This window comes from Phallusia mammillata, chromosome 2 (genome assembly GCF_965637545.1).
Source record: "Phallusia mammillata chromosome 2, kaPhaMamm4.hap1.1, whole genome shotgun sequence".
Lineage (NCBI taxonomy): Eukaryota > Metazoa > Chordata > Ascidiacea > Phlebobranchia > Ascidiidae > Phallusia > Phallusia mammillata.
The window spans coordinates 21975767-21999533 of NC_137253.1; the positions used below are offsets into that span (position 1 = coordinate 21975767).

General features: G+C 37.2%; 3 protein-coding genes across 6 annotated transcripts; all 3 read left to right on the forward strand.

Moving 5' to 3' along the window:
* Positions 1 to 980: 980 nt before the first annotated feature.
* On the forward strand, positions 981 to 5514 carry LOC145213569 (eukaryotic translation initiation factor 3 subunit D-like). Its single transcript, XM_080081905.1, has 10 exons — positions 981 to 1141; positions 1231 to 1368; positions 1902 to 2171; positions 2299 to 2469; positions 2543 to 2767; positions 3071 to 3197; positions 3330 to 3469; positions 3539 to 3684; positions 3772 to 3973; positions 5188 to 5514. The coding sequence occupies exons 1-10, from the start codon at positions 1019 to 1021 to the stop codon at positions 5314 to 5316; spliced, it is 1671 nt and encodes a 556-aa protein (XP_079938031.1). The 5' UTR covers positions 981 to 1018; the 3' UTR covers positions 5317 to 5514.
* Positions 5515 to 7026: 1512 nt separating this feature from the next.
* On the forward strand, positions 7027 to 12438 carry LOC145213568 (uncharacterized). Of its 4 annotated transcripts, none has more exons than XM_080081901.1 (14): positions 7028 to 7237; positions 7945 to 7995; positions 8075 to 8138; positions 8333 to 10063; positions 10128 to 10244; positions 10358 to 10462; positions 10527 to 10646; positions 10714 to 10824; positions 10885 to 11054; positions 11112 to 11235; positions 11404 to 11523; positions 11588 to 11681; positions 11742 to 11813; positions 11886 to 12438. In XM_080081901.1, the coding sequence occupies exons 2-14, from the start codon at positions 7961 to 7963 to the stop codon at positions 12020 to 12022; spliced, it is 3000 nt and encodes a 999-aa protein (XP_079938027.1). In that variant the 5' UTR covers positions 7028 to 7237; positions 7945 to 7960; the 3' UTR covers positions 12023 to 12438. The 4 variants fall into 4 exon arrangements, with proteins under 4 accessions (XP_079938029.1, XP_079938027.1, XP_079938030.1 ...); XM_080081902.1 differs by lacking the exon at positions 7028 to 7237 and adding an exon at positions 7271 to 7804; XM_080081903.1 differs by lacking the exon at positions 11742 to 11813 and having other exon boundaries at positions 7027 to 7237.
* Positions 12439 to 14013: 1575 nt separating this feature from the next.
* LOC145214215 (RNA cytidine acetyltransferase-like) lies at positions 14014 to 22229 on the forward strand. Its single transcript, XM_080082705.1, has 23 exons — positions 14014 to 14289; positions 15150 to 15321; positions 15385 to 15507; positions 16038 to 16099; positions 16393 to 16564; positions 16644 to 16767; positions 16834 to 16988; positions 17103 to 17201; positions 17272 to 17408; positions 17605 to 17695; positions 17811 to 17986; positions 18503 to 18599; positions 18700 to 18816; positions 19038 to 19181; positions 19272 to 19427; positions 19516 to 19649; positions 19713 to 19849; positions 20063 to 20376; positions 20521 to 20598; positions 20696 to 20857; positions 21022 to 21098; positions 21577 to 21657; positions 22058 to 22229. Exons 1-23 carry the CDS (start codon positions 14090 to 14092, stop codon positions 22164 to 22166), a joined length of 3117 nt encoding a protein of 1038 aa, XP_079938831.1. The 5' UTR covers positions 14014 to 14089; the 3' UTR covers positions 22167 to 22229.
* The last annotated feature ends 1538 nt before the right edge of the window (positions 22230 to 23767 follow it).

Here is a 23767-nt window from a genome sequence, read left to right on the forward strand (position 1 = left end):
GGATAATTTTATGTGTAGATATATATTTTTTGATGTTTCGTTTTTCAATCTAGATGATCATGATTTTAGATATTTTGGGGGTCAAACTAGATTATTTCATTCAAACAAAAGTGGCAGTGGCAGCCCTGGTGAAGTAATGTCGATTGTGTGAGAAATATGTTTGATGTAAATGCGTAAATTACGCAGAATAGAAGAGACCAATAATTTTGAAGAATTTTGTTGTTGTCTATGTAAATCTTAATATGTCTAAGAGTATTTTTAAAGAAGTATGTCCTGTTTAGCGGTGTGGAAATCACAACACAACAAAGAACAAACCAAGGGATATTTAAACAGGAACACCATCTTTGTGATTGTTTAGTGATATTGTGCAGCTATGTTTTCGAAATAAGCTCAACTTGACCAGGTGGCAGGTCAATATTTTAAATATTTTCATTGTAGTAAACTTTCTAGCAACCAGTTCAGCTGTTACCTTGACTTGACATGTGTCATGTTATTTTTTTTATCCAACTAAGTAATTGGATAAGTGGTTTGGGTAAGATTTTATGCATAACATTATTGCAACACTGTCCATGCCTGAAACAGATTCAGAGATTTCCTGATGTTCTTCTGAATGGTTTTGTAACAGTTTCGTTGCGCAGGCATTTTTCGTGATATTCTAAAAGTTTTCATGTTGTTACAAATCCTCATCTAAACCAAAATATCACTAACCATCGTGTTTTTACCTACCAAACAGTGGTTTTCACCAGAAAACTCGGCAATTGCTGAAAACTGGTTTATATAGTTCTAATTCTATGTTATTTCATCACAAAACCCCCAGCTACTTATACACCGGCGCCCTAAATGTGGGTGGAAATTGAGTTCAGCATTTTAACATTGCCCTGCTGAATTGCCTGAATTTTCTGCAAACATTTTCTTTTTAGTATGGTGATTGGTCCCACAGTACGTTGCAATAGGTACTTATATATTTGCATTGTTAATTATCTGTATCCTAATTTTCAGAAATAAATTTTGTATAATTATGGCTAAATTTATACCACCTGAAATTCAAGACAATGATGATGGATGGGGCCCAGTTAATTTGCCAGAAAAGTTTAAGGATATGCCTTATCAACCTTTTAGCAAGGGTGATCGGCTTGGAAAGGTGAGAAGTAACGCTTTGCTCTATGAGCTGTATCGTTTTTATATTGTTGAAATTGTGAGGATTGTATGATTATTCTATTTCTAAACCAGGTTTCTGATTGGAGTGGGAACACCTACCAGGATCGGCGCTTTATGAATAAGTACAACTCTCAGTTCGGTGGTGGAAGCCAGTATGCTTATTTTCATGATGAGGATGAAAGCAGTTTTCGATTGGTTGACAATACTAAGGTTTGTTTGTTTGTTTGTTAGTGGCATTAACACTTGATTTTTTATTCTCATTGTGTGATGTGTGTTGCTTGATTGTTTTTGTATTACACCATTGGTTGAATATTTTTTACTTTTAATATACTTGTTGTAGTTAACTGTATTGTAATGGCTGTCTAGGCACAAATTTCCATTTTTCTATTTTATTGAAATATACTTTGATGATGTGTTGGTAGAAGGTTAGTGCAGTTTTTCACACTAAAATATATTTTGTACGTGATTACTTTGTTTTTTAATCAGCTGACAAAATTTTTGAAGCTGTTGTTGTTTGAGTTTTTAAAACAAAAACAAAAAGTTTTAACCATTTGGCGAGGGTAAATTTGGCTATATAATTTTATAATAAACCATGTTTTGAAAGTTACAAGACTACATTTACACAACATTTCGCAATAATGGGGCAAACATCTTACAACTATGACTTTTGCAATAGCAAGAACTGATCTTTGACGTTAGGCATACTGTTTTAGAGTTTTCAATTGTGTTGTATTGCCATTCAGGTTCAAAAGCCTGCATACCAACGGAACCGCTTTAGATTTAACCAACTTCGGCAAAGACAGCAACAACAGAGGCAACTACGAGAAGCAGGGGGTGGTTCTAACCAAAAGCCTTTTACAAAACTGGAAAAGCGCAAGGAGCGTGAGAGACAAAGGCTTCAAAGAAACATGCAAAGGCAGTATGGACAAAGCAGGTTTCGGTGGAAGGAAAGACAAACACAATCTCAACAGAAACGCAGAGATGCATCTGTTACAGTGGCTGAGACTTGGGAGGTATAATATTTTGCTATGTTTGAACATTTCTTAATCATGTATTGATTGCCACATTAGACATAACACTCCTAGACCTACTTACTGCATTCAGTTTTGTCAAAAGCAAAAACGTTTGGCTTCTTTGCAGGTGCTGGAGGAAATGGATTTTAATCGTCTCGCTAAACTCAAGCTGCCTGATATTGGTGAACCTGAAGATCTATATCAATGTGGTGAACTGTTGCAATATGACAAAACCTATGACAGGGTTTCAGTTAAAGCTGAAAAACCTCTGAAAAGATTCAATAAAGAATTTCACAAGGTAAGTAGGGAAAACCCTGAGGAAACAATTGTTTGTTTGTGTTCAGAATCTTTAGGAATTATACTTTTTTTAGGTTACTACAACTGATGATCCAATCATTCGCCAGTTGACTAAAAAACCTGGCAATGTTTATGCCACTGATGCAATCTTGGCAACTTTGATGTGTTGCACGAGGTCCCAATATTCATGGGACATTATTGCGCAGCGAGTGGGAAAAAACAAATTGTTCTTTGACAAGCGAGATGATTCAAACTTTGATTTGCTGACAGTGAGCGAGACTGCTAATGAGCCACCGCAGGTACATTGCAAAACCAATTGCAGACAATTTTTAAACATATAATACATTACCATGTGGCATGTGTTTTGGCCATGGTGTATTTAACTTCTATGACAAGTAGTGTTGACTGCTCTGGGCCACAGAACTACAATAAATTTAGAACATAGCATTTAAGGCAACATGATAAAACACCTACTTGAGAAGACGAACATAAATTCATAACTGAGATCAGCCCTGAAGCGTCTTCAATGGGCCTGGCGTACTGTGATTTACTTGAGAAGACATTTCATTTCTGCTTGGTGACAAACTATTGTTGTTTTGTAGGACGAAGGAATCAATGCCCCCTTAAGTTTAGCAATGGAGGCAACATATATCAATCACAACTTTTCTCAACAAGTTTTGAAATCTGGTGAAAAGCACAAACTTCCGAACCCGAATCCTTTTGTACAAGGTATGAAAACGGTTTATTTGTACTGTGGTGGCAAATGTATTTATTGATAAAAAACAATTGTATGTGGTTATTATTCTCACATTACCATTTAGTTTATTCCAACAATAAACAAAAATAAGTTCATTTTTTCAGGGGAGTCTGACAACATTGCATCAGTTGGCTACAAGTACAGAAAATGGAATTTAGGCAACAACATTGAACTTATAGCTAGAACTGAGCATGATGCTGTACTAAGCACATCAAGTGGTGAAAATAGCTTTATCAATGTCAAGGTATAGTCCACTTCTAATTCATTGATTTCACTGTAATATCAATTCAAACTTTTCAAAAACTGCAAACAGACTCTTAATGAGTGGGACTACCACCACTGCAATGGTGTCGAATGGAGAAGGAAATTGGATTCACAGCGAGGTTCAGTGCTCGCCACAGAATTGAAAAACAACAGCTGCAAACTAGCAAAATGGACTATGTGTGCTTTGTTGGCTGGGTAAGAAATCAAGCTCTTTGTATGTAATAAGCTAAACTGTGTTATTGTGCACTATGAATTTTTTTACTGGGGATGCATTACAAACAGGTCAGAATACATGAAGATGGGCTACGTTTCCCGTTATAACATCCAGGATTCATCGCGACACGTAATTATAGGAACCCAACAGTTCATTCCCAAAGAATTTGCTTCTCAAATCAACCTGTCTGTGTCCAACGCTTGGGGAATTCTTCGTTGTATCATTGACTTGTGCATGAAGCAGCCTGAAGGCAAATATTTGATTCTGAAGGTATGATAGTCCACTAGTTATGGGTGCCCTTCTCTGCGGGGACACATATTTATTTTACTCGAATTTGTTTTTGTTTTTTTTCTTTTGTTTTTTTTTCTTCCCAAAGTTTGTCAGATTCGTTTTTCTATCAAATGTTTGATGGATTTGGATGAAATTTACACAGATGGTAGATAGAAGTATGTAGATGTGCATCCCACTTTGTTTTTGTTGATAACCCCCAGTATTTACCCCGCTAGCCCCCTAAAATGGGTTATTTTCTGCCTAAAGTTTGTCAGACTCATTTTTCCATCAAATGTTTAATGGACTTGGATGGAATTTACACAGGTGGTAGATATAGGTATGTAGTTGTGCATACCACTTCGTTTTTGTTGATAACCCCAGCATTTACCCCGCTAGCCCCCAAAAATGAGTGCGTTTGTAAACAATGTCGGAAATGGCTGAAATTTGGATTGCTTGTAGAGTATGGCATTTATAGGTGTCGATTGTTGTGTTCAACCCTGTAGCCCTAACATTTGTGCCACAAGCCCCCAAAGTGTAAAACGTATTTATATGTTACTGGGCACCACAAACGAAAGAATTCTGTGGCGCAATAGTGTTACGCCAACCAGTTGTATGTTACTCTTGATGGGTTGCTTGGTGGACGTTTTTGCGCCATGGCAGTTAGGGGGTTGTTAACAGCCCTATGACGTCAGAAGCATTAACGGTTGTTGCTCAAAACACCTCTAGTGGTCAAGATTTTAAACATTGGCAGATTGGGCTAAAATTTTGCAGTACTATTGATTGAGTCATTGAGGTTTCTTATTTTTTTAGTTTAGTGTCAAACCCCATTAGTTACCCTACTAGCCCCCTAAAATGGGTAAGTTCATAAAACAGTGTCGGAATTGGCTAAAATTTGGGTAGCATGTGGACTATGGTTATCTCTTGAAATGCACTATTTTTAACTTTACATGTATGGGGAGTGGGGACCCATGAGTTTCTGCCTGCAGAAACAACTAAGGTTGTAACAGACGATGGCTAATATGGGACCCAATGCAAAAAAGCATAGGAAATATATTTATGTTTTAAAATAGGTTATAGTGTAAATGCAACGACAAAATGTGCTAAGCCACTCTTCTAGTTCTGTATGCTATCCGTGTAGTCAACATATACTCTTTATGTATGAAGTGCATTTATGTAAAAGCGCTGTATGTTTTAAAATGGTTCATTTGTTAAAGGATCCTAATAAGCCAGTTATTCGACTCTACAAACTTCCAAGTGGCACTTTCAGTTCGGATGAAGAAGAAGAGAGTTCAGACGAGAACGACGACGGAGAAAGTGAAAGCGACGAGGGGGCTGAGAAATAATCTCATCAATACATTCGTGTCTTTGGTGGTCAATAGGAAAATTCAAATGCCGGAAACTGTCTTTCGACACTTTTTTGATTTAACAGGGTTTGCATTTACACGCAAATGGTATTTTTTGTTTAATTGATAAGGTAATGGAAAGTTATGGATTTTGTTCCCTGTATTGTGCATGTAAACGAAATGAAAAAGACAAGGGTACTCTACGCGTGTTTTCTTTATTTCTTTAACACCGTAAAAGTTAGATTACGGTAACTGATTTGGAAGGAAGTTCATGGGGTAGTTTGCTCATTTTAGAGGCTAAGCGGCGGGCTTAAAGGAGCTGCATAAAGCACAATACGCATTGGGTCACGGAAGTTATTTGAGCAGTTGAACGATAAAACAAGCAATTATGCACGATTGAGATCTATAGCTGAATGCGGCAAATCGGATACATTGTTTATTAACGGCCATTATAAACTACAAAAAATGCATTCCACGACGTATTTCAGCTTAAGAGCAGTCTGTGGTAGAAAATCCAGTAGGCGAATTCTAGCTTGTTTCGCTGGAAAGTCACACGAAGTTTGAAGTGAAATAATATTTGAATAAAGTTGGTAAGGTTCTGTGAGTTTTTGATAGTATTCGATAGTTTCGGTCGAATAATGATGGTTTATTAGCTCTTACGTCTTATAAAGGTCATCCTACACATTTGGTGGTAGTATTTAGTATACTATACTAGTCCCTAATCCGTACATAGTGTTTCCAAATTAATCTCTCGTGCTGCTCCGGTCCCTGTGTTTCATTTGGCTTTACCACCTTCCACATGCAGTGGTGTAGGCAGCAAACATTTTTGTAGTCCAATGTCGGTTACGTAAGATGTTTTATTTTACCAAGCACGTGGTTTTCCAAACAAGGGTTCGACGGGACAACTAAAAGCTTTATTTACTGATTTTACATCTACATGAAATGAAATATTTGTGGATTTTGAGTTACAACTCGGTGACAACAGTCGTTTTTGGAAATATATTTTTTCCTTTGGTAATTTTGTAATGATGTGATACAAAACTGCACTTAATTCAAGTTTCTCAACCTACACAACTTCAAGAATTTGGGAGGGCCTTGGTCCCTCCCTAACTACGCTAATGTTTGCAGGCTGCGTGTTGCGTGCAGGACACACCTTTTTAGTGAAACTGACTTGAAATATATATAATGCAGACTTCTACAGGTAGGTAGCCTACCATCGGTAATCCTTAAACGTTTTCCAATAAATAATGACAGAATTCCCGAAATTTAAATATCATCGCCGGTTAAAAAATTAATTTAGTCTTCCAATAGCTGCTTAATGCCCATCGTTGGATTGCCTTCGCACATGCACCAAATTGTTTGCTGAACAGGCGGACGAAACGTTTCGTAAATACAACTGCTTACAATTGACATTTTTATTAAATTCGAGAGAAGGAAAATAGAAAAAAGCATCGTTGAAAATTAGAGAACAAGAAAAAAGTTCGAATTGCCAGATACGGATCGCTGATTTTCGACACAACAATTTAGTACGACGTAGTAAAGAAAATGGATAAATTTAAACATGTTCCAAAGGTTGTACGTTGCAAACTCAACATGTTATTTCGGTCAACGGTAACAGAAACAGAATTTGATATCAAAGTTCCACCTGCATTTTTTTTAAAAACACGGTTACAATTTTTTACATTTTACAATACACTGTCTTCTGTTAAAAGAAAAAAAGTAATTTTGGTTAGCCTACTGGTTTGTATTTGTGCCCCGTTCCTCCAAAAGAGCAATTCAAGCGCAATTATACTCCACGTGATGACACGGAAATGAACGTTCGTGACGTCATATCAATAGAAGACTCCTATTGGTGATCGCGATTGCGCCCCTTATTTTAGCCTAGTGGTTCCCAACCACCAAGCCTGTCCTCATGATGAAGGTAAGTTTCTTTTTTGTTTAATATATTCACTCGTTTGTTGATGCTGCGGCGCAACGTGCGTGTTGTGAATGAGAATTTTAAATGTAGAGCATTCTCACAGTCCTGGGCTGTGCGTATAAAATCGCCGCCGTAATGGATGATTTAACAAATTTCATATTTTTGTGACACTGCTACCTTTTTCCTATAAACACTGTAAAATCGACAACGCTTACACTTACTATTTATGGTATAGGTCAACAGTGTAACAAACATGCTAATGTATAAGTTCACCTTTTTCATTGACCGCATCACCAAATCAATTCTGTATTTTTTTGCACTAAACCACAGCTTGGGCGAGTTGGAACGAAGTGCTGACTCGGTTTATGATCACGTGCTTCGACGCCATTTTGTAAACATGCAACGAGAACATTAAATTATTTTCCACTTTGCTCGTAGGTTTCGAAAAAAGAACCCGCCAAATATTTGAATCGTAACAACTATTAAAAGCTTTACATTTTTTATGTGAAACTGTTGGCCTGCATTATGACTTGGCCTTAAACAAAAATTATGGAATTGTTGTGCATAAGTGTAGGTTTTGTTTGTGACGAAGCTGAACTACTTGTTTGTTGTTAAACTTCTTGTGAGCTTTACATTGTGTTTTAAATCAACACACTTAATTCCATCAACTATGGAAAGTAATAAAATCTATGAGAAAAAAATGTTTGTAGACCTTGTCATGGACAGATGGAACACAACAATAACATGTTCGGAGAATATGGGTATGCTTGATTGCCCTATATTGTATTAATAGGTAATGACTTCAAGAATATACCAAATTCTTTTATACCAAATTTTTAGTGACAACAATATATTGGAGGAGTTGGTTAGTGGAAATGGGCCCAGTGATTACAACCCAAATGAGGTGGGATTTGTTTTAGTGCAAATCTACTTTTTAACATGATGTATTTCTAAGCTTGTTTTTGCTTTTAAACCAAGTACATATATATATTGATGTTTAATTTGTAAATTTTATCTTCTACGCACACTTACTAAAAATTTTGTGGTTTTGGGCTTTGTGCCAACTAATGTTGGCAATGAATGATTGTTTGTGTTTAGCTGAACCAGCAATATGATGGTGGATTTGACATTCTTCAGCAGTCATTAAAAGCTGCTGACATACTAGGAAATGAAGATGCCACGAATTCACCATTTGATGAGCTAGGGCTAACGTTCAGTGGCGATTCACTTTCTGCTCTCCCGCCAACAAATCAGGTCACTTTAGAAGTTCCCAGAGCAGACAGCGTGCGTCTTGACAATTCATTTGATACATCTCAATTCCTAAACATAACTAGAGGTTCAACACACCAAGCACATTCTCAGCAAAATAATAACAATGCGACATACTCTAAACATGACAGCACAAATGTGTTTCATGCACCTGAGGCCAACAATCAGTTTTCCAATCCCTTTTCCAGTTCTCCTGGTTTAGCACAACCTTTACCAAGAACTTTATCACCAAATCCACAGGTTGTAGCAATACAAAGAACTGCTTCTCCAAATCCAGTAATAGCATCAATTCAAAGAACTTCTACTCAACAGGTTGCAGCAATACAAAGAACTGCTTCTCCAAATCCAGTAATAGCATCAATTCAAAGAACTTCTAATCCACAGGTTGCAGCAATACAAAGGACTGCTTCTCCAAACCTACCACCTGCACCTTCTGCTACTCAAAACCAGTACAGTTTGCTGAAGGTCCAAATTTCCCCGAATTCTAATGTTGTTCAGCCATCAAGATCGTATGTTATTCAGGCACCGACACAAAACACGCAGTATGTTATTGCTGGGAATCAACCCGGTTTGTACAATGCAGGTGCCAATACTTCCACACCAGTACAACTTGTGAAAGGAAGTGTCCAACCGACTTTAATGTCTACTCCTGTTATGCTGAGTGTGGCCAAGCCACAAGTAGATATTCAAACAGGCCATCCAGCAGTCCAGCAAACTACTGCTGTTCTGAGTCAAAATCAGAACTTGGCAAACACCAATACTACATCCTCACAGAGCATTCACAACCCAAATAGTTTTATCTTGGGCTCTAATATAACTGTTAGCAATCAAGAAGAACAGACAAACAAATTAGCACTGCTTTTGCAAAACAAAGCAAGTCAACAGTCTGGAAGTGGAAAACCTGCTGTTTTAAAAGTCGGAAATCAAAGCATTAACATTTCAAACCCCAAAGTTGCTAAAGCCTTGGCTGCCAACATTCTGCAACAGCACATGAGACAACAAACTAACAATAATGTTCAGCAGACACAGCAACAAGTAGTGAATGTCACTAAAAGCCAAAACCATGCGTTTATTAATCTTTCAAACATGCCAACACAACCTCAAGTATCAAGTGGAGTTCAACCTCAAATGAAAGCTCAATATGTTATCAGCACAATGGCTCAAACAGTGCAACAATTGCCACCAACTTCCTTTCAAACCCAAAGTAATAGCAAGGTAATCTCACCAGAGGTTTCTACTGCCAGTAATCCAACACAGTATGTGCAACTTGCTGTTTCGAAAAATAACAATCAAGTTCCTATAAATCGTATACAAATTGCCAGCGTAAATATTCCAATTTCTGTTTCCACAACCAAAGCATCGGACTCGTCAAATCTTGGTTACTCGTCAAATACATCGCACTCAGTTCCAAGCATATTTTCCAGCAATCCTATTACTATTAGCTCCACTTCCGCTCACAACCATTACACAACTGTAACACAAAACATGAATCCAATGGAGAGTGTTGAACCCCAAGCTAAACCAATTAATAAAGATCAACTGACAAAAGCATGGAATCAGGTAGCTAATATTTATGTTTGGTAGCATACAAGTTGCCTTATTTGATTTTTGTTTTTTATTGCAGCAAAACAGTCAACAAAAGATTAACAGTTTGACTGTAACAACGAATAGCACACAACCTGCAAGCACCACAATGCCAATAACCCTTTCAACACAATCAAAACTATCGGACAGTTTTCAGGTAATGTCTAGGATATAATGTATATATATATACGTACAGTAAAGTTGAAAGAAATAAAACAAATATGTGTTTTTAACGTGCATGAAATAAACTGATTTATCGCATTTCTTCAGAAACCGACTATGGCATACGTTACATTTCAAGTAGAACCTAATTTGACATTACAGCAAGTAGAACAGGTGCAGAATATTATATCTCAAAAGACATCTCTGTCGAAGGTATGACTAGATAATACGATTAGCTGTTTATTAAGCGCAAGTAGTTCATGAAAATAATATTTAGATTCCAGCGCTGTCAAAAGAACAAAAGCAGTTACTGGCTGCTTTTCGAGCCCAACTTCGCACCATGGAAGCCCCAGTGCAACAATACTACCTACGTAATCCCCAACTTTTTTTGCAAAAGGTGCATATTGCAATTGTATTACAGTAATAAATTGAACATTCACTTAACAAACTAAATTTTATTTAAGGTCTACCAACATCTTCAGACTGGTAAACCATTTGTTATGCACATGAAAGTAGATAAATCCAAGCTGACCACTTTACAAACAGTCAGTTCTTCTCCGACTGTTGTCTCACAGGTATACATTTCTTGAGCAATATCTAAAGCTAAAAATCATTTGACAAAAAAACATTTGCAGTTGGTCAAAGAAGAGCATCCTACTATTTCATTGACAAGCAATTACCCTCGAGCAAGTTCTCCATCATCTCGAGTGAAACGCAGTGCCACTCCAAACTCCCAATTAAAAGCACCAAAGCGCCTAGCTACTGACACCACAACTGCTATGTCACCTGTAACAAGGCCATCACTGTAGGATTATTAGGTGTTTTGGTGTACACAAAAACTTACATGTAATTTTTTTTGTAGAATATTAGAGCAATTGCAAAAACATAGGGAGTTGGTTGGAAACCCTGATATAGTGACTCCATTTAAAACAATGAGAGACGCAGTAAGAAGATTGCTCCCTTATCACACTTGCAACACTGCAGAGGTATGAAAATCAATAAAAGCACCCACCAACGAACTTTAATTTGTAGTGAATGTATCAAGTTGCAAGAAAAACTCTTGTAGCAGATCTGTTAATATTTCAGTAATTTTGTAGACTAGCTAATTTGTTTTTGTCTGGTGTTTAAGGAACATGTATGTTGGATTATTTTAGGTTAAGCACAAGGATTTTGTTGAGAGTGAGCCACTGTTTGAAGTGATATCTGATAAGCTGACATCGAAAGTAAATGCAATGTTTTCTAAATATCATCACCTTGCATGCAGGGAAACCACAGTAAGTACCAATAACCCATCTGTTTTCCTTTTACACTGAAATTTTTAACAAGAAAAATTTGCAGCGAAATGAGTGTTCGGCTGATGTTGTTATGTTACAACGATCATTTTTGCAAAGTGAACGAGCTGCAGTAGTGGAAATTAAACAAAGAATCACAAGTACTGGTTTGTTGTCTTATATAACTTAGGATATTTGTTTAATACAAGCTATTTGTTTAGAAAATCCAAGTGCCATTCGGGAGTTCATCTCAAAAGGCCAAAAAGATAGTGCAGTAACAACCTACTTTAGTGGTAAATTAACTGTTATGTTCCTATTTCAATGTTTGTTCTGATAATAATACTTAGTCTTGCTGCTTTTTTTAGCTGAGGAAGCTAAGAAAATTGACAGAATGGAAAGTACTCAGGACACCAACCAATCCAAAGTAAACACAAATGACCATTCACCTGTAGAAGTTGAAAAAGATGTTTTGTTGCAAGAAGCTGTTTTGAGCATTCTTTAAATTGGTTGTAATGCATACAGCGCTCTTCTAAAATATTCTAAATGGCATTTGCAAGCAATTGTTGCTGATGGATCTCTACTGCATCTCATATTTTTAAAACACTGTGGAGTTTTCGGTTACAATTTGGTGATACTGTAAGTTACATTTCTCAACCCAACAACATATTGAATTATTGTGGGAATGTAACATGACTGCAGATACTGTCTCTTTCTTTTTATGGTGCTTCTATTCTTGATGTTTCATCCGTCCACTCATCAATCATGTTTTCTTTTGTGAAGTGTTTTTTGCACTGTTAATTTGCCTTTACACCACCAAAATATATGCATTCAATAGTGAAAACTAGGAAATGAATGTTCAGATTTACAAAGTGGTCCATTCTGTGTTTGTTTTTTTGCCATTGTGTTTTTTGTGTTAGATGCAATTGATCAGAAACAATATCTGTTGAAAATAGGTTTGTTTCACATGCAGCAAGTGCTTTGCACCTATCCGAAGTTTAGGCTTTTGTTCTGTTAGTTTTGTGAATATGCAAGTGGTAGTGCAGCCAAATATATGTTAGGCAGTTTGGGGTGAAACTGAAACTATTCACTTCAGTCCAACCTAAACAGATGACTTGGGCAGTGTATGTGTTGGAATTAACGAAATTTAAAGGTTCTGATGCCCACAAAGGCGTTTTTGCCCAGTGCATCTAAATTACACAAGATCGTTTAGTGCACTTGTATATCGCTTGATGCACCTTTATAGCGCTTGGTGCATGCTTTTATGGCTTGGTGCACCTTTATAAATGTTAAGGTACACCAAGCTATATAAAGGTGCAACAAGCGATGTTAATGTGCAGTGTTGTGCACCATGTGATCCTGTATATTTTGATGCACCCGCTCTTGCCAAATTACCAAGCTTTGGTGTTAATTTTATCAAAATGTTAGCTGTGATGGAAAACCAACTAAAGGGCAATTTGGTTTTAAGAGGAGCCAAACCAAAGAACAAAGATTAAAAAAATCGCACCTTTCTCAGTGGTGCCAAGCAAAAAATTAAAAATGCAGATTTCTCGTTCTTTTATACTTGCGTTTTACCGTGTTTTTAGGTTACCAGAAACTAAAGGTTTCACAAAAATTAAAAATATGCAAGACTATGACGGTTTTGGACACTATCTGAACAAAGTCTATGTTAACTGTTAAGTGTTTTTGTTTAGCGAGTGACTGTTTCATTATGGTAAATTCCCTGGGAAATCCCCTAATAAATTAATGTCCCAGAAATAGTTACCTCTGACACCTTTTTTGTCACGAAATTATTTAAGTAGTTAGGACAAACTTGATTTATCTACTATACGTTGGTTTGCCAGTTTTTTAATTAAATGTTTATTGTATTTTATTTCTGTTTTTTCTTGATGGAAAAAAAATGTACTGTGGTGGTCTGTGACAACACACCACGTTGGTATGTGCTCATTGCTTACGGTGCCTTCGAAAACTGCAGGTGCGCTAGGTGCGCTTGGTCCGCTAGGTACTTCGCTTGGTAAACTACAGGTAACTCGTTTTAATTCAACAAAGCCTGTAAATAGTGCAGGTAACCTTTTTTGAAACGAGTAAACTCGTAGTTACTGCGACGTAACGTAATAATGCTATATGTACTGTTTTTAAGGTTGGGTTAGGGTTGAGGTTAGGGTTAGGGTTAGGGTTAGGGTTAGGGTCAGGGATCAGAGTTTAGGGTTCAGAGTTTAGGGTTTTGGTTGTGTGTTGGGACTATCGTAACACTTTTCCAGCATTATTTGCGTGTTATAACGTTAACTGCAGTATTTATGATTTGTCGCATAAAAACAGGACAGCTGTAGTATTTTCGAGTTATGTCGTACCTATTCTGAGTTTAATCGCACCAAAGAGAGTTACCTGCACTATTTTTAAGTTACGTTGCACGAAAAAAGGTTACCAAGCGCACCTAGCGCACCTGTAGTATTCGAAGGCACCCCATTGCTTATGCTGGTTAGTTGTTTGCAGAACCACTTTTCTTTTTTATCAAAAATGTGCTTTTACATGTGCAGAACTAGGGCCTAATTTGAATACTTGAAATATAGCTATGGTGCGGAAGAAGGTGGACAATCGCATACGTGTCCTTATAGAAAATGGCGTGGCAACAAAACATCGCACCATGTTCTTTATCCTGGGAGATCAATGTCGAAATCAAGTTGTTATTTTACATCACATGCTCTCCAAGGCACAAGTAAAAGCACGTCCATCAGTTTTGTGGTGCTATAAAAAAGAACTTGGTTTCAGCACGTAAGATTTCTTCATAAATTTTTAGACTAAAAAATGCATCGAAATTTGTTTTTCTTGCAGGCTTGTTTAAAGTGGGCTACTCTAAAATACGCAATCTACGCTATCTACGCAATCTACTAAAAAAGCTAACTAAGATGCTGACGGTTAGGGCTATTAGGGTCTGGGTGAGGGTTTATAACAAAAATAACAGATACCTTTTGGGCTTAATTTTCTTACAAGTGTTGACATGCGGAACCATACGGTATTTAGTGCCACTCTCAACACACATGTGAATATTAAGCCTAAACTGGGCATCTAAAACTAAATTATAGTGTTATTTTTATTATAAACCCTCACCCAGACCCTAAAAGCCCTAACCGTTAACATTTTTAAAGGTTGCATACCGTATTTACTTGATTGCAAGCCGCCCTCGTTTATAAGCCGCCCTCGATTGTAAGCCGCATGTTGAGGTGTTAAAAAAATAATGTATGCCGCCCTCGATTATAAGCTGCACGCTGGAATTTTAGATACGATTGTTTCTTAATACATCTTTCAGTTGTTATATGATATGACTATTTGCCCATATCTGTGAGTTATGTTGATAACTGTACCCAACAGAACGTATATCGACATATAATCTGTAAACGCATACATGTTTTGAACCCCAAATAATTTAAAATGTTTGAGTGTAGAAACAATTTCGGTATAAAATGGAAATACAAGCCGCCCTCGATTATAAGCCGAACAAACGGCAGCTAAAAAACAATGTAAGCCGCGGCTTATAATCGAGTAAATACGGTACGTTTTATAAGTAGATTGCGTATAGATTGTGAAGATGTATCAAATATAGGTGCATAAATAACAATTATCCTGTTTTACAGACACAGAAAAAAGAAAATGAAACAACTACAAAAAAGAATTTCAAGCGGAACCTTGGATGTTAAAGAAAATGACCCATTTGAACTCTTTGTTGCAGCAACAAGTGTAAGATATTGTTACTACAAAGAAACTCACAAAATTCTTGGAAACACATATGGAATGTGTGTTCTTCAGGTAGTATAAAGTTTATCAAGTCCTTAAAATTTATGAGTAAAACTTATCACATATAATATCTAGGATTTTGAAGCACTGACTCCAAACTTGCTAGCTCGAACTATTGAGACTGTTGAAGGAAGTGGAATTGTTTGTTTTCTTCTTCGGTCTATGAAATCTCTAAAACAGCTTTATACACTTACTATGGTGAGCAATCTGGAAATTAATTGCTGCAAACAAGGCTTCAGTTTTATTTCACTGATACTAAAACCATATACACCACTACCTTGGCAGTAATGTTTATGATTAAACTTCTTTTCAAATCCGTGTATAGTGTTCCTAAAACCATTATAATATCAGACATTTGGTTGTTGTACTTTGTAATTACATACAGATGATGTAAGTAAAAAGTGAGAACACAAACAATTTCTTAACTGTTTTGTGATAAAGGTACAGTGTCAAGCAACACAGCAAATTGTATTGCTTTTAATCCTGTATTCCAAAACAGTCAACACCATATTACCATCCATTAAAATCCTATGGATAAAAATCAATTGAAAATCGATGTTTTATTTGTGTTTTGGTGTTTGTTTACAGTTATATATACTATTCTCTATTCTGTGAAAATGTGGACAAATTGTTCATTGTTTTTTCTTACCTTCTAGTTCAAAAAACATCCGTTCTAATGATAGAATATTTTGTTTTAATATTTCTAAATCCATGATTTTTTGTCTTAGGATGTCCATTCAAGGTACAGAACTGAATCCCATAATGATGTCATTGGAAGATTCAATGAAAGGTTTGTATAGTATTGATTTACTGAAAAATTATTCTCCTCTCAATTTTTATTTTGGTGTTTGTGTTTTATTTTAACATTTCACAGTAGACACTGTTATTGTAGTGTATTGAATATGTACTGCTTTCTTGTATCTTTTCAGCAGTTACCATTATTTTATTGCGAAACTTGAATAGTTTGGTAAAGTTGGTGTGTATGTATCACTAATTCTCTAGGTTGCTTTTCTGTAAACACCCCAAATAATCAACTGATTTAAAAATGTATAAATTTATAAGTCATGTCGACAATTACTTTAGGTTTCTCTTATCGGTTGCATCTTGCAAAAATTGCTTGGTTATCGATGACAATTTGAATGTGTTGCCTGTATCCTCCCATGCCCAAGCCATTGTTCCTGTTCCACCGAGACCAGCTGATGATTCTCTAACACCCTCTGAAAAAGAACTTGCTGAACTAAAAGATTCCCTGCAGGTCTGTTCAACCCAAATGTTAAACTAGGACAATTGTTTGTGGTGTGTGCTGAATACCTGAACAATGTTAAATTTTACAGGACACTCAACCTATAGGTTCCATAGTAAATTGCTGCAAAACAATTGACCAGGGCAAAGGACTGTTAAAGTTTGTTGAAGCAATATCAGAAAAGACTTTGAGAAGCACTATAGTTATGACTGCAGGCAAGCACATGTAATGTAAAACTACCTTTAAGGCCAAAATATTAAAACCTTGTTTGGCTTATGTAGCAAGAGGACGTGGAAAATCAGCAACTTTGGGGTTGTCTATTGCAACTGCAGTGGCATTCAGCTATTCAAATATTTTTGTTACTTCCCCAAGTCCTGAAAATTTGAAAACACTGTTTGAATTTGTCTTCAAAGGTTTTGATGCTCTTGAATACCAGGTGCAAACTTTTGTTCATACAGTGGTGAAATATCATAGTCAAATCTGCTTGTTTGTTTTGCACTTGTTCAATAACATTATCAACCTACAATTTGAAAGTTTTAATTGGTTTTAGGAGCATCTTGATTATGAACTCATCCAGTCCACAAACCCTGAATTCAACAAAGCAGTTGTGCGAGTGAACATTTTCAAAGAGCATAGACAAACTATTCAAGTATATATTTTGAATCAATTTTGTAAATTACTTTAGTAAAATTTATAACATAACCATTTTATTTATTTAGTATATTCATCCAACTGATGCTGCCAAGCTGAGTCAGGCTGAACTACTGGTCATTGATGAGGCTGCTGCAATTCCTCTACCAGTTGTCCAAAAACTTTTGGGCCCATACTTAGTGTTCATGTCATCAACTATAAATGGGTAGGCTTTTTTATTTTTCTACTTTACTGAAACATGATTTAAAAGTAGGATTTATGATTTTAAGGTCTTTATCTGTTTTGGGACTGGGGTAATGAGAAAAAACTGAATATGATTGATATTAATAATACATATTCCAAATGAAAACTTTATTATGGTGTCTGTATTCATGTGGTATTAAAGTTTTAAATGCATATAGGTATGAAGGAACTGGAAGATCCTTGTCACTAAAGTTAGTCAAGAAACTGAGGCAGCAGAGTGTTACTTCAAACAATGCAATGTCAAAACAGGTTTTTTATTTAAAATACAGCCATTTTGGTTTAGTCAAGTAATTTGTCATTCAGTAACATTCCGAAACATGTTAACTGCCAAATATTGAATGGTTAAATATATGTATTTATTTAGACAAATGATTCTCCTCTTGGGCGCAGTCTTCATGAAATCACCCTTGAAGAGTCAGTTCGATATGCCCCTGGTGATCCAATTGAGGACTGGTTGAATCATTTGCTCTGCCTTGACTGTGGATCATCACCTATGTCTCATATATCAATCGGACTTCCACCTCCGAATGCATGTGAATTATATCCTTTGCATTTGTAGTTTGACTTGTATTTCGTAACTTCACGTAGGGATAGGCAGGTTAGAATAGCGAACTCTGATGACATTAATCGTAAATTATTATCCGAATCGAAACAGTCAGTTTTAACCGAGTAGTAGGATTCGGTCCAGATCACGCTTGCCGACATTAATCACTTTACTTTTTTCGTGTTTTCGGTTCGGAACAGTTGTGCGCAACAATTGTTCAATGAAATCACGTACGCAGACATTCTTTTTGGTCCGTTGCTGTAGTTGTTTGATGCATCTTGTAAGTACAATTTTCAAAATCGTAGAAATGAAAAAAAAACTCCCAAACAGAATAGGATCGGCATTTTGACTTAACTTAACTATTTTAGAATAATTATACATTATAATGAATAATGTTCTGAATTGCCCATCCCTATACATGTCCAACTCTTTTTGTGTGTTTTGTTCAAGCAAAACAAGAGTTAAAGAACAAAAAGTTGCTTCTTAACTTTTTATATTTTGACTGGTCTCACGTATTATGTAAACCGTGACACACTGTTCTGTTACCACAAGGCTTCGGAGGCATTTCTACAACGACTAATGTCACTTTACGTTGCTTCACATTACAAGGTATGTGTGATCTGTAACTTTATTTCATTAAAAAGCACTGAAAGTAATGAAATAAGTAATTCGATTGAGAAAATTCAATCATCTCATTTGTTTTCGTCAGAACTCGCCCAATGATCTACAGATGTTATCCGACGCTCCGGCTCATCACATATTTTGTCTTTTGCCGCCAGTTACCTCTGACCAAAGCTCTCTGCCAGACGTTTTGTGTGTTCTTCAGGTTTGATTCGTGAAGTCAATATGTAATGCTCTACAACGTTTATACTAAATTTGAGTTAGACATCGGGTACATGTCAAGTCTTCCTAAAAATACAAGCTAAAAATGCTATTAAAAGCTATTTTAGTTGTTTGTCTAAAAATGTACAGTTACAAATGCATAAAAATATTAACAGAAGCAAATAAAATGTGGTTTTGGCCTAACTGTGCAGTAAATGTTATCAGATTTGTCTGGAGGGCGAAATTAGTAAGAAATCGATCAGCGCCAGTCTATCCCGCGGAAGTCGTTCATCGGGAGATCTCATTCCATGGACAGTTTCAGAACAATTTCAGGATCCGGATTTTGCTGGACTCTCCGGTGCACGAGTGGTAAGTTTCATCCACTAAGAATAAACAAAAACTCATAATACCCTTTCGTTGTCTCATATTGTATATTTTTGATTTGCACATTTCGTACAGGTTCGCATTGCAACACATCCCGACTATCAGGGTATGGGTTATGGTTCACGGGCAATCGATTTGCTGGAGAAGTATTACGAAGGTCAACTGACGAGTCTCGATGAAAACGACGAGAGTGAATCTGACAAACAACAAGCGAACATTGTGTCCGAAGAGGTCAGTAAAAAAACTCACCAACGCTTATTTGTTTAAGTCGTTTGAATGAAGTGTTTGACATGTTAAAATGTGGTGGTATGACTTGTAGGATGTTGGTCTGATGGATGAAGTCCTTGCGCCAAGGAAGAACCTCCCACCGTTGTTATGGAAACTGGACGAGCGCCGACCTGAACGGCTCGACTATGTCGGTGTCTCGTACGGCCTCACAGCACCTTTACTTAAGTAAGCAACTTTAGGCAAAATAGTTTTACTGGAATAAAACAACTCTAGCCAACTTTTTTTTAGGTTTTGGAGTAGGGCTGATTTCACGCCGGTGTACTTGCGACAAACAGCCAACGACCTTACCGGCGAGCATTCGTGCATCATGATCAAAGCCCTCAATTCTGGAAGTGGTGGTGACTGGCAAACCGCCTACTTTGCTGGTAAGGCCTTAAGTGAAACGTCCATCGCAAGAATAAAATTGCTCATTTTTTGTGCGTAATTTCTTTCGCAACATTTAAATTCATGCAATTGTCCTAAAAAATAGCTGCTGTATATGTATATCAGAAAAAGTGCATGTGTTGTAGCATGGCCTGGTCTGACATGTACAAATCAATTGCTTCCATTGCGCTTACCGAACTGTAAACGTTTTTCAGATTTCCGTCGGCGCTTTGCTTCACTGCTTTCGTTCGAATTTGCCGCTTTCAAGCCGGCCACGGCCTTGCAGGTTTTACACCGAAGAAAAAAGAAGACACACCACGGTGATGACCAACACACTTGTTCAACCAACAGAAAAGACGCACTAAGCAAGCAAGAGCTCGATTTTCATTTCAGCAGCTATGATATGAAGAGACTGGACATGTATGCCAAGAGCATGGTTGATTACCACCTTATTCTCGATCTGCTACCACCACTTGCAAGACTTTATTTTGCCGACAAGATCAGTACTAATATATCAGTTGCCCAGAAGGTAAAACAATCTTGATGTTGGAAGGAATTATTTTAGGCGTCCAAAATGTCCTGGTTTGGCGAATAACTGTGGAGGCATTATTTTCTTACAAATAGCATTCCAATAGTTTTAATATTATTACAGTTTGTTGTATGTGTTTAACAGGCGATTTTGCTCGGGTTTGGACTTCAGCATAAATCTGTTGAAACGATCGCCAGCGAAATTGATTTGCCCTCCTCACAGGTAAACAATGCGATATATATGTTCTTAGGTTCCATCCACGGTCGCATTACATTAGTTGGCCGCAAACCAATGATTTTTTATCAAAATTTTTTTTTAGGTTCTAGGCCTGTTCAACAGGACAGTGAGGAAACTCACCAGCTACCTGAAAGAAATCGAAAAGGCTGCGGCTGAAACTGAATTACAATCGACGCTAGGTGGCGCAAATGCGGCGGATGACGTTCGCATGGAACCATTGGAAGAAGGGCTGGATAGTGAATTGGTGTGTTTAAGCCGAGAATATGTAGAACGCAATACTAAATGCCTTGTTTGCTAAAAATCGTTTAAATAATGACTTCTAGTTTGCTCCATACTGTATCAGTGGTTTGGTTTGTTACGTAACATTAAGTATTTTGTATTTGATTTCATAGGGTCTTTCTGTTACAGAATACTGCAGCCAGCGAAGTGCTCGGGAAGCAAAAAGAGGAGGTCAAGCAATCCCTTCTCGCCTTGGACCTAAAACAGTGAGTCCCGCTTGGTAGCGTATGCCTTCCAAACTGCGCCATAAAATGTGTTGGGAAAATTATCAATGATCTGTTTACCGAGCAGCAAACTATACTGTGCACGAGGTTGCACTATATTGGTCGCCGCCGTTTCTCCAAACTGAACTTCCGAAAATGTATGTTTGCAATAAAAAACTGTTCAATCACGGTGATTAGCCGATTATCACACATTAACGCTGAAATTTTGACGCTACATACATAGGTGTTTCGGGTAATTTTGGTAACGGAAAACAGACAGACTTTGTGAAGGTTTTAAAAGATCGATTGAAAAAGTTCCAGGGATTTGCCCCCCAAAAATCTGTAACTGTCGGCCAATTTTTTTGGGCTGCACCAAAAAGTGATATTCGTGAAGGACATTTTCGTCTACTTTGTTTTTCCAACCTGCAGCAAAAAGCGTGATTTTGATAATAATTAACTAACAATAATGTTTCGTTTTAAGGTACGAAATCGGCGGAAGTGAAGAGGCGTGGAAAGAAGCACTTTCCGACGGTAAACAGCGAAATACTTTAAGTGTGAAAAGGTGGGTCAGAACGATTACGCTGTAGTGTTCCCACGTCTTTGAATTTTATCAGCCTATCATTTACCTTTTTTAACAAGTTCTTATAGTATAAAACTTATGATAGATGCACAAAAGATAAAATAGAAACATTAATTAAAGGAAAATAGTCGTTTGTGTACGAACTGATCACTCTATAAAAGATCACCCTGTACCGTTGGTATTTTTTCCGGTCAAAACTTGTTTTTGCACACTTTGGTTTTTGTTTCCATTTTTAAACACGAAACCAACCGCAAAAAAACGCACGTACAGGTCAGCAGGTCAGCAAACCTATAGTTATATTTGGTACAATAAAACGTTGCCCCGTGTGTAAATCAATTCTGTGCGCACATGCACCTCACGGATGTGCGTCAAACATTTGCAGCGACAGGAAACGAGACGCATCGCCGAACAACGTTCCACGGGGCGGTGGTGTTGACAAAAAGAAGCGCAAAAAGAAGATGAAAAAAACAAGCTTCCAAACCCAAAAGTAAAGGAATCCTGCACTTGGACGTGACGCTTTGTATGGACCCTGTCAATAAATTTATCGCGATTTCTTTTTGTGTGTGTTCCTTGCTTGTTAAAAGCTAGGTAATGTCATATCGACGAGAGAAAACGCAGCTTCTAGTTCACTTAGGCTGCACACTGCTGTCTGTTTATTTTTCTTCACCTCCTATATCAACTATTCGAAAACGTATTAGTAAGCAATGAAAAGTGTATTTTGCGGATGGCCTTGACAGAAATAGATCCCCGATCTGTGAGTTACAGGACCAAAATATCACCGCACGTCATTTCTAGGTGTATATGTGGGTGATTTTCAACTGACAAAAGGTGGACGTGTTTGACTTGCAGTAAACCTGCTCTTTGACAACCGTAAAACTACAATTTAATTTGTTGCGACAAACAGTACCATTAATTGTGTGGTTTTGCAGGCTGTTAATTATAATAAACCTGAAGTCCTAAACTAAAATCGTTTCATCTGCATAACTATTTAGCTGAAACGACAAAACGAAGTGAATTCAGATGATAGTTGGTTTTGTTCTTCAAAACGAGCAAACAGATAAAACTTACTTCCGAACCCGGAATATTTCCATATCGTCGAGACCAAATCCGGCAATTTGCCTCACGTAGAAGTGTGTTCAATATTTTACTGAAAACGTGATGTGATACACATACAATAAACCCGTCAGTTTTGCGTGACAACAATGGAAAACCAACATCTGTCGACAAGGATTTTTAATTCGGTACCACTCGGCGGTTTGTTTGGGCGGATAATAATAATTGACAGGTTACCTTGATAACTGCGCACTCAGGCGATCATCATTGTGTTGGCTAACCTTTATTTTTGATATTTAACTAAAAGAAGGTTGTAGATGCTGCATCGATCCTTATACCTGAACGGCGCCGTGCCAAAGGTGACTGTCGAGTGATCGCACGATGGGGACATATCTTGTACGTGCAAATTTACAGGCATCTTTGAAAAGGATGACTATTTTGGTTGGTGACAATTTTAACAAATAATTAAAACAGAGTCAAAACCTGAAAATAGAAAAACAATATTAACTGCGTGAACAAAAAAAATTGAAGAAAGACGAAATATATGTTATTTTCCATCTAACCATAAATAAGAAAATTCATCCATCGTTTGTTGTTGTGCGACAATTTGCGGCAATAAACACCTAAAAGTGTCACGAGATCGATGACGTAACCATGGCGTATGAAGAGGAAACGCCCATCAACGGACAAACCGCAGCTTGTGGGTCGCGGTAGCTTCGGACCAGAAATACCTCTATGTCCAAGAGCACATTGACTCCCGTTTCCAGGAATTCACTCGTAAAAACAAATCTGGGTTTTTACCAATGACGGAAGTCCTGCGATTCTGTGTCCTACGGTTGAACGTGCTGCTCAGACAATGGCGGATATGGGACAATGTGATTGGTGATGCAACCGTTCACGCCGTAATTGCTCATATCGTTTGCCAAAGTTGCTGGGGTGCCTCAATCTCTTATAAAATGATGTTATCAAGCGACAAATGCTCACACGCAACTGTTTCACACACCATGAATGAAACCAACCACTTTTTGGTTTTGGCTTG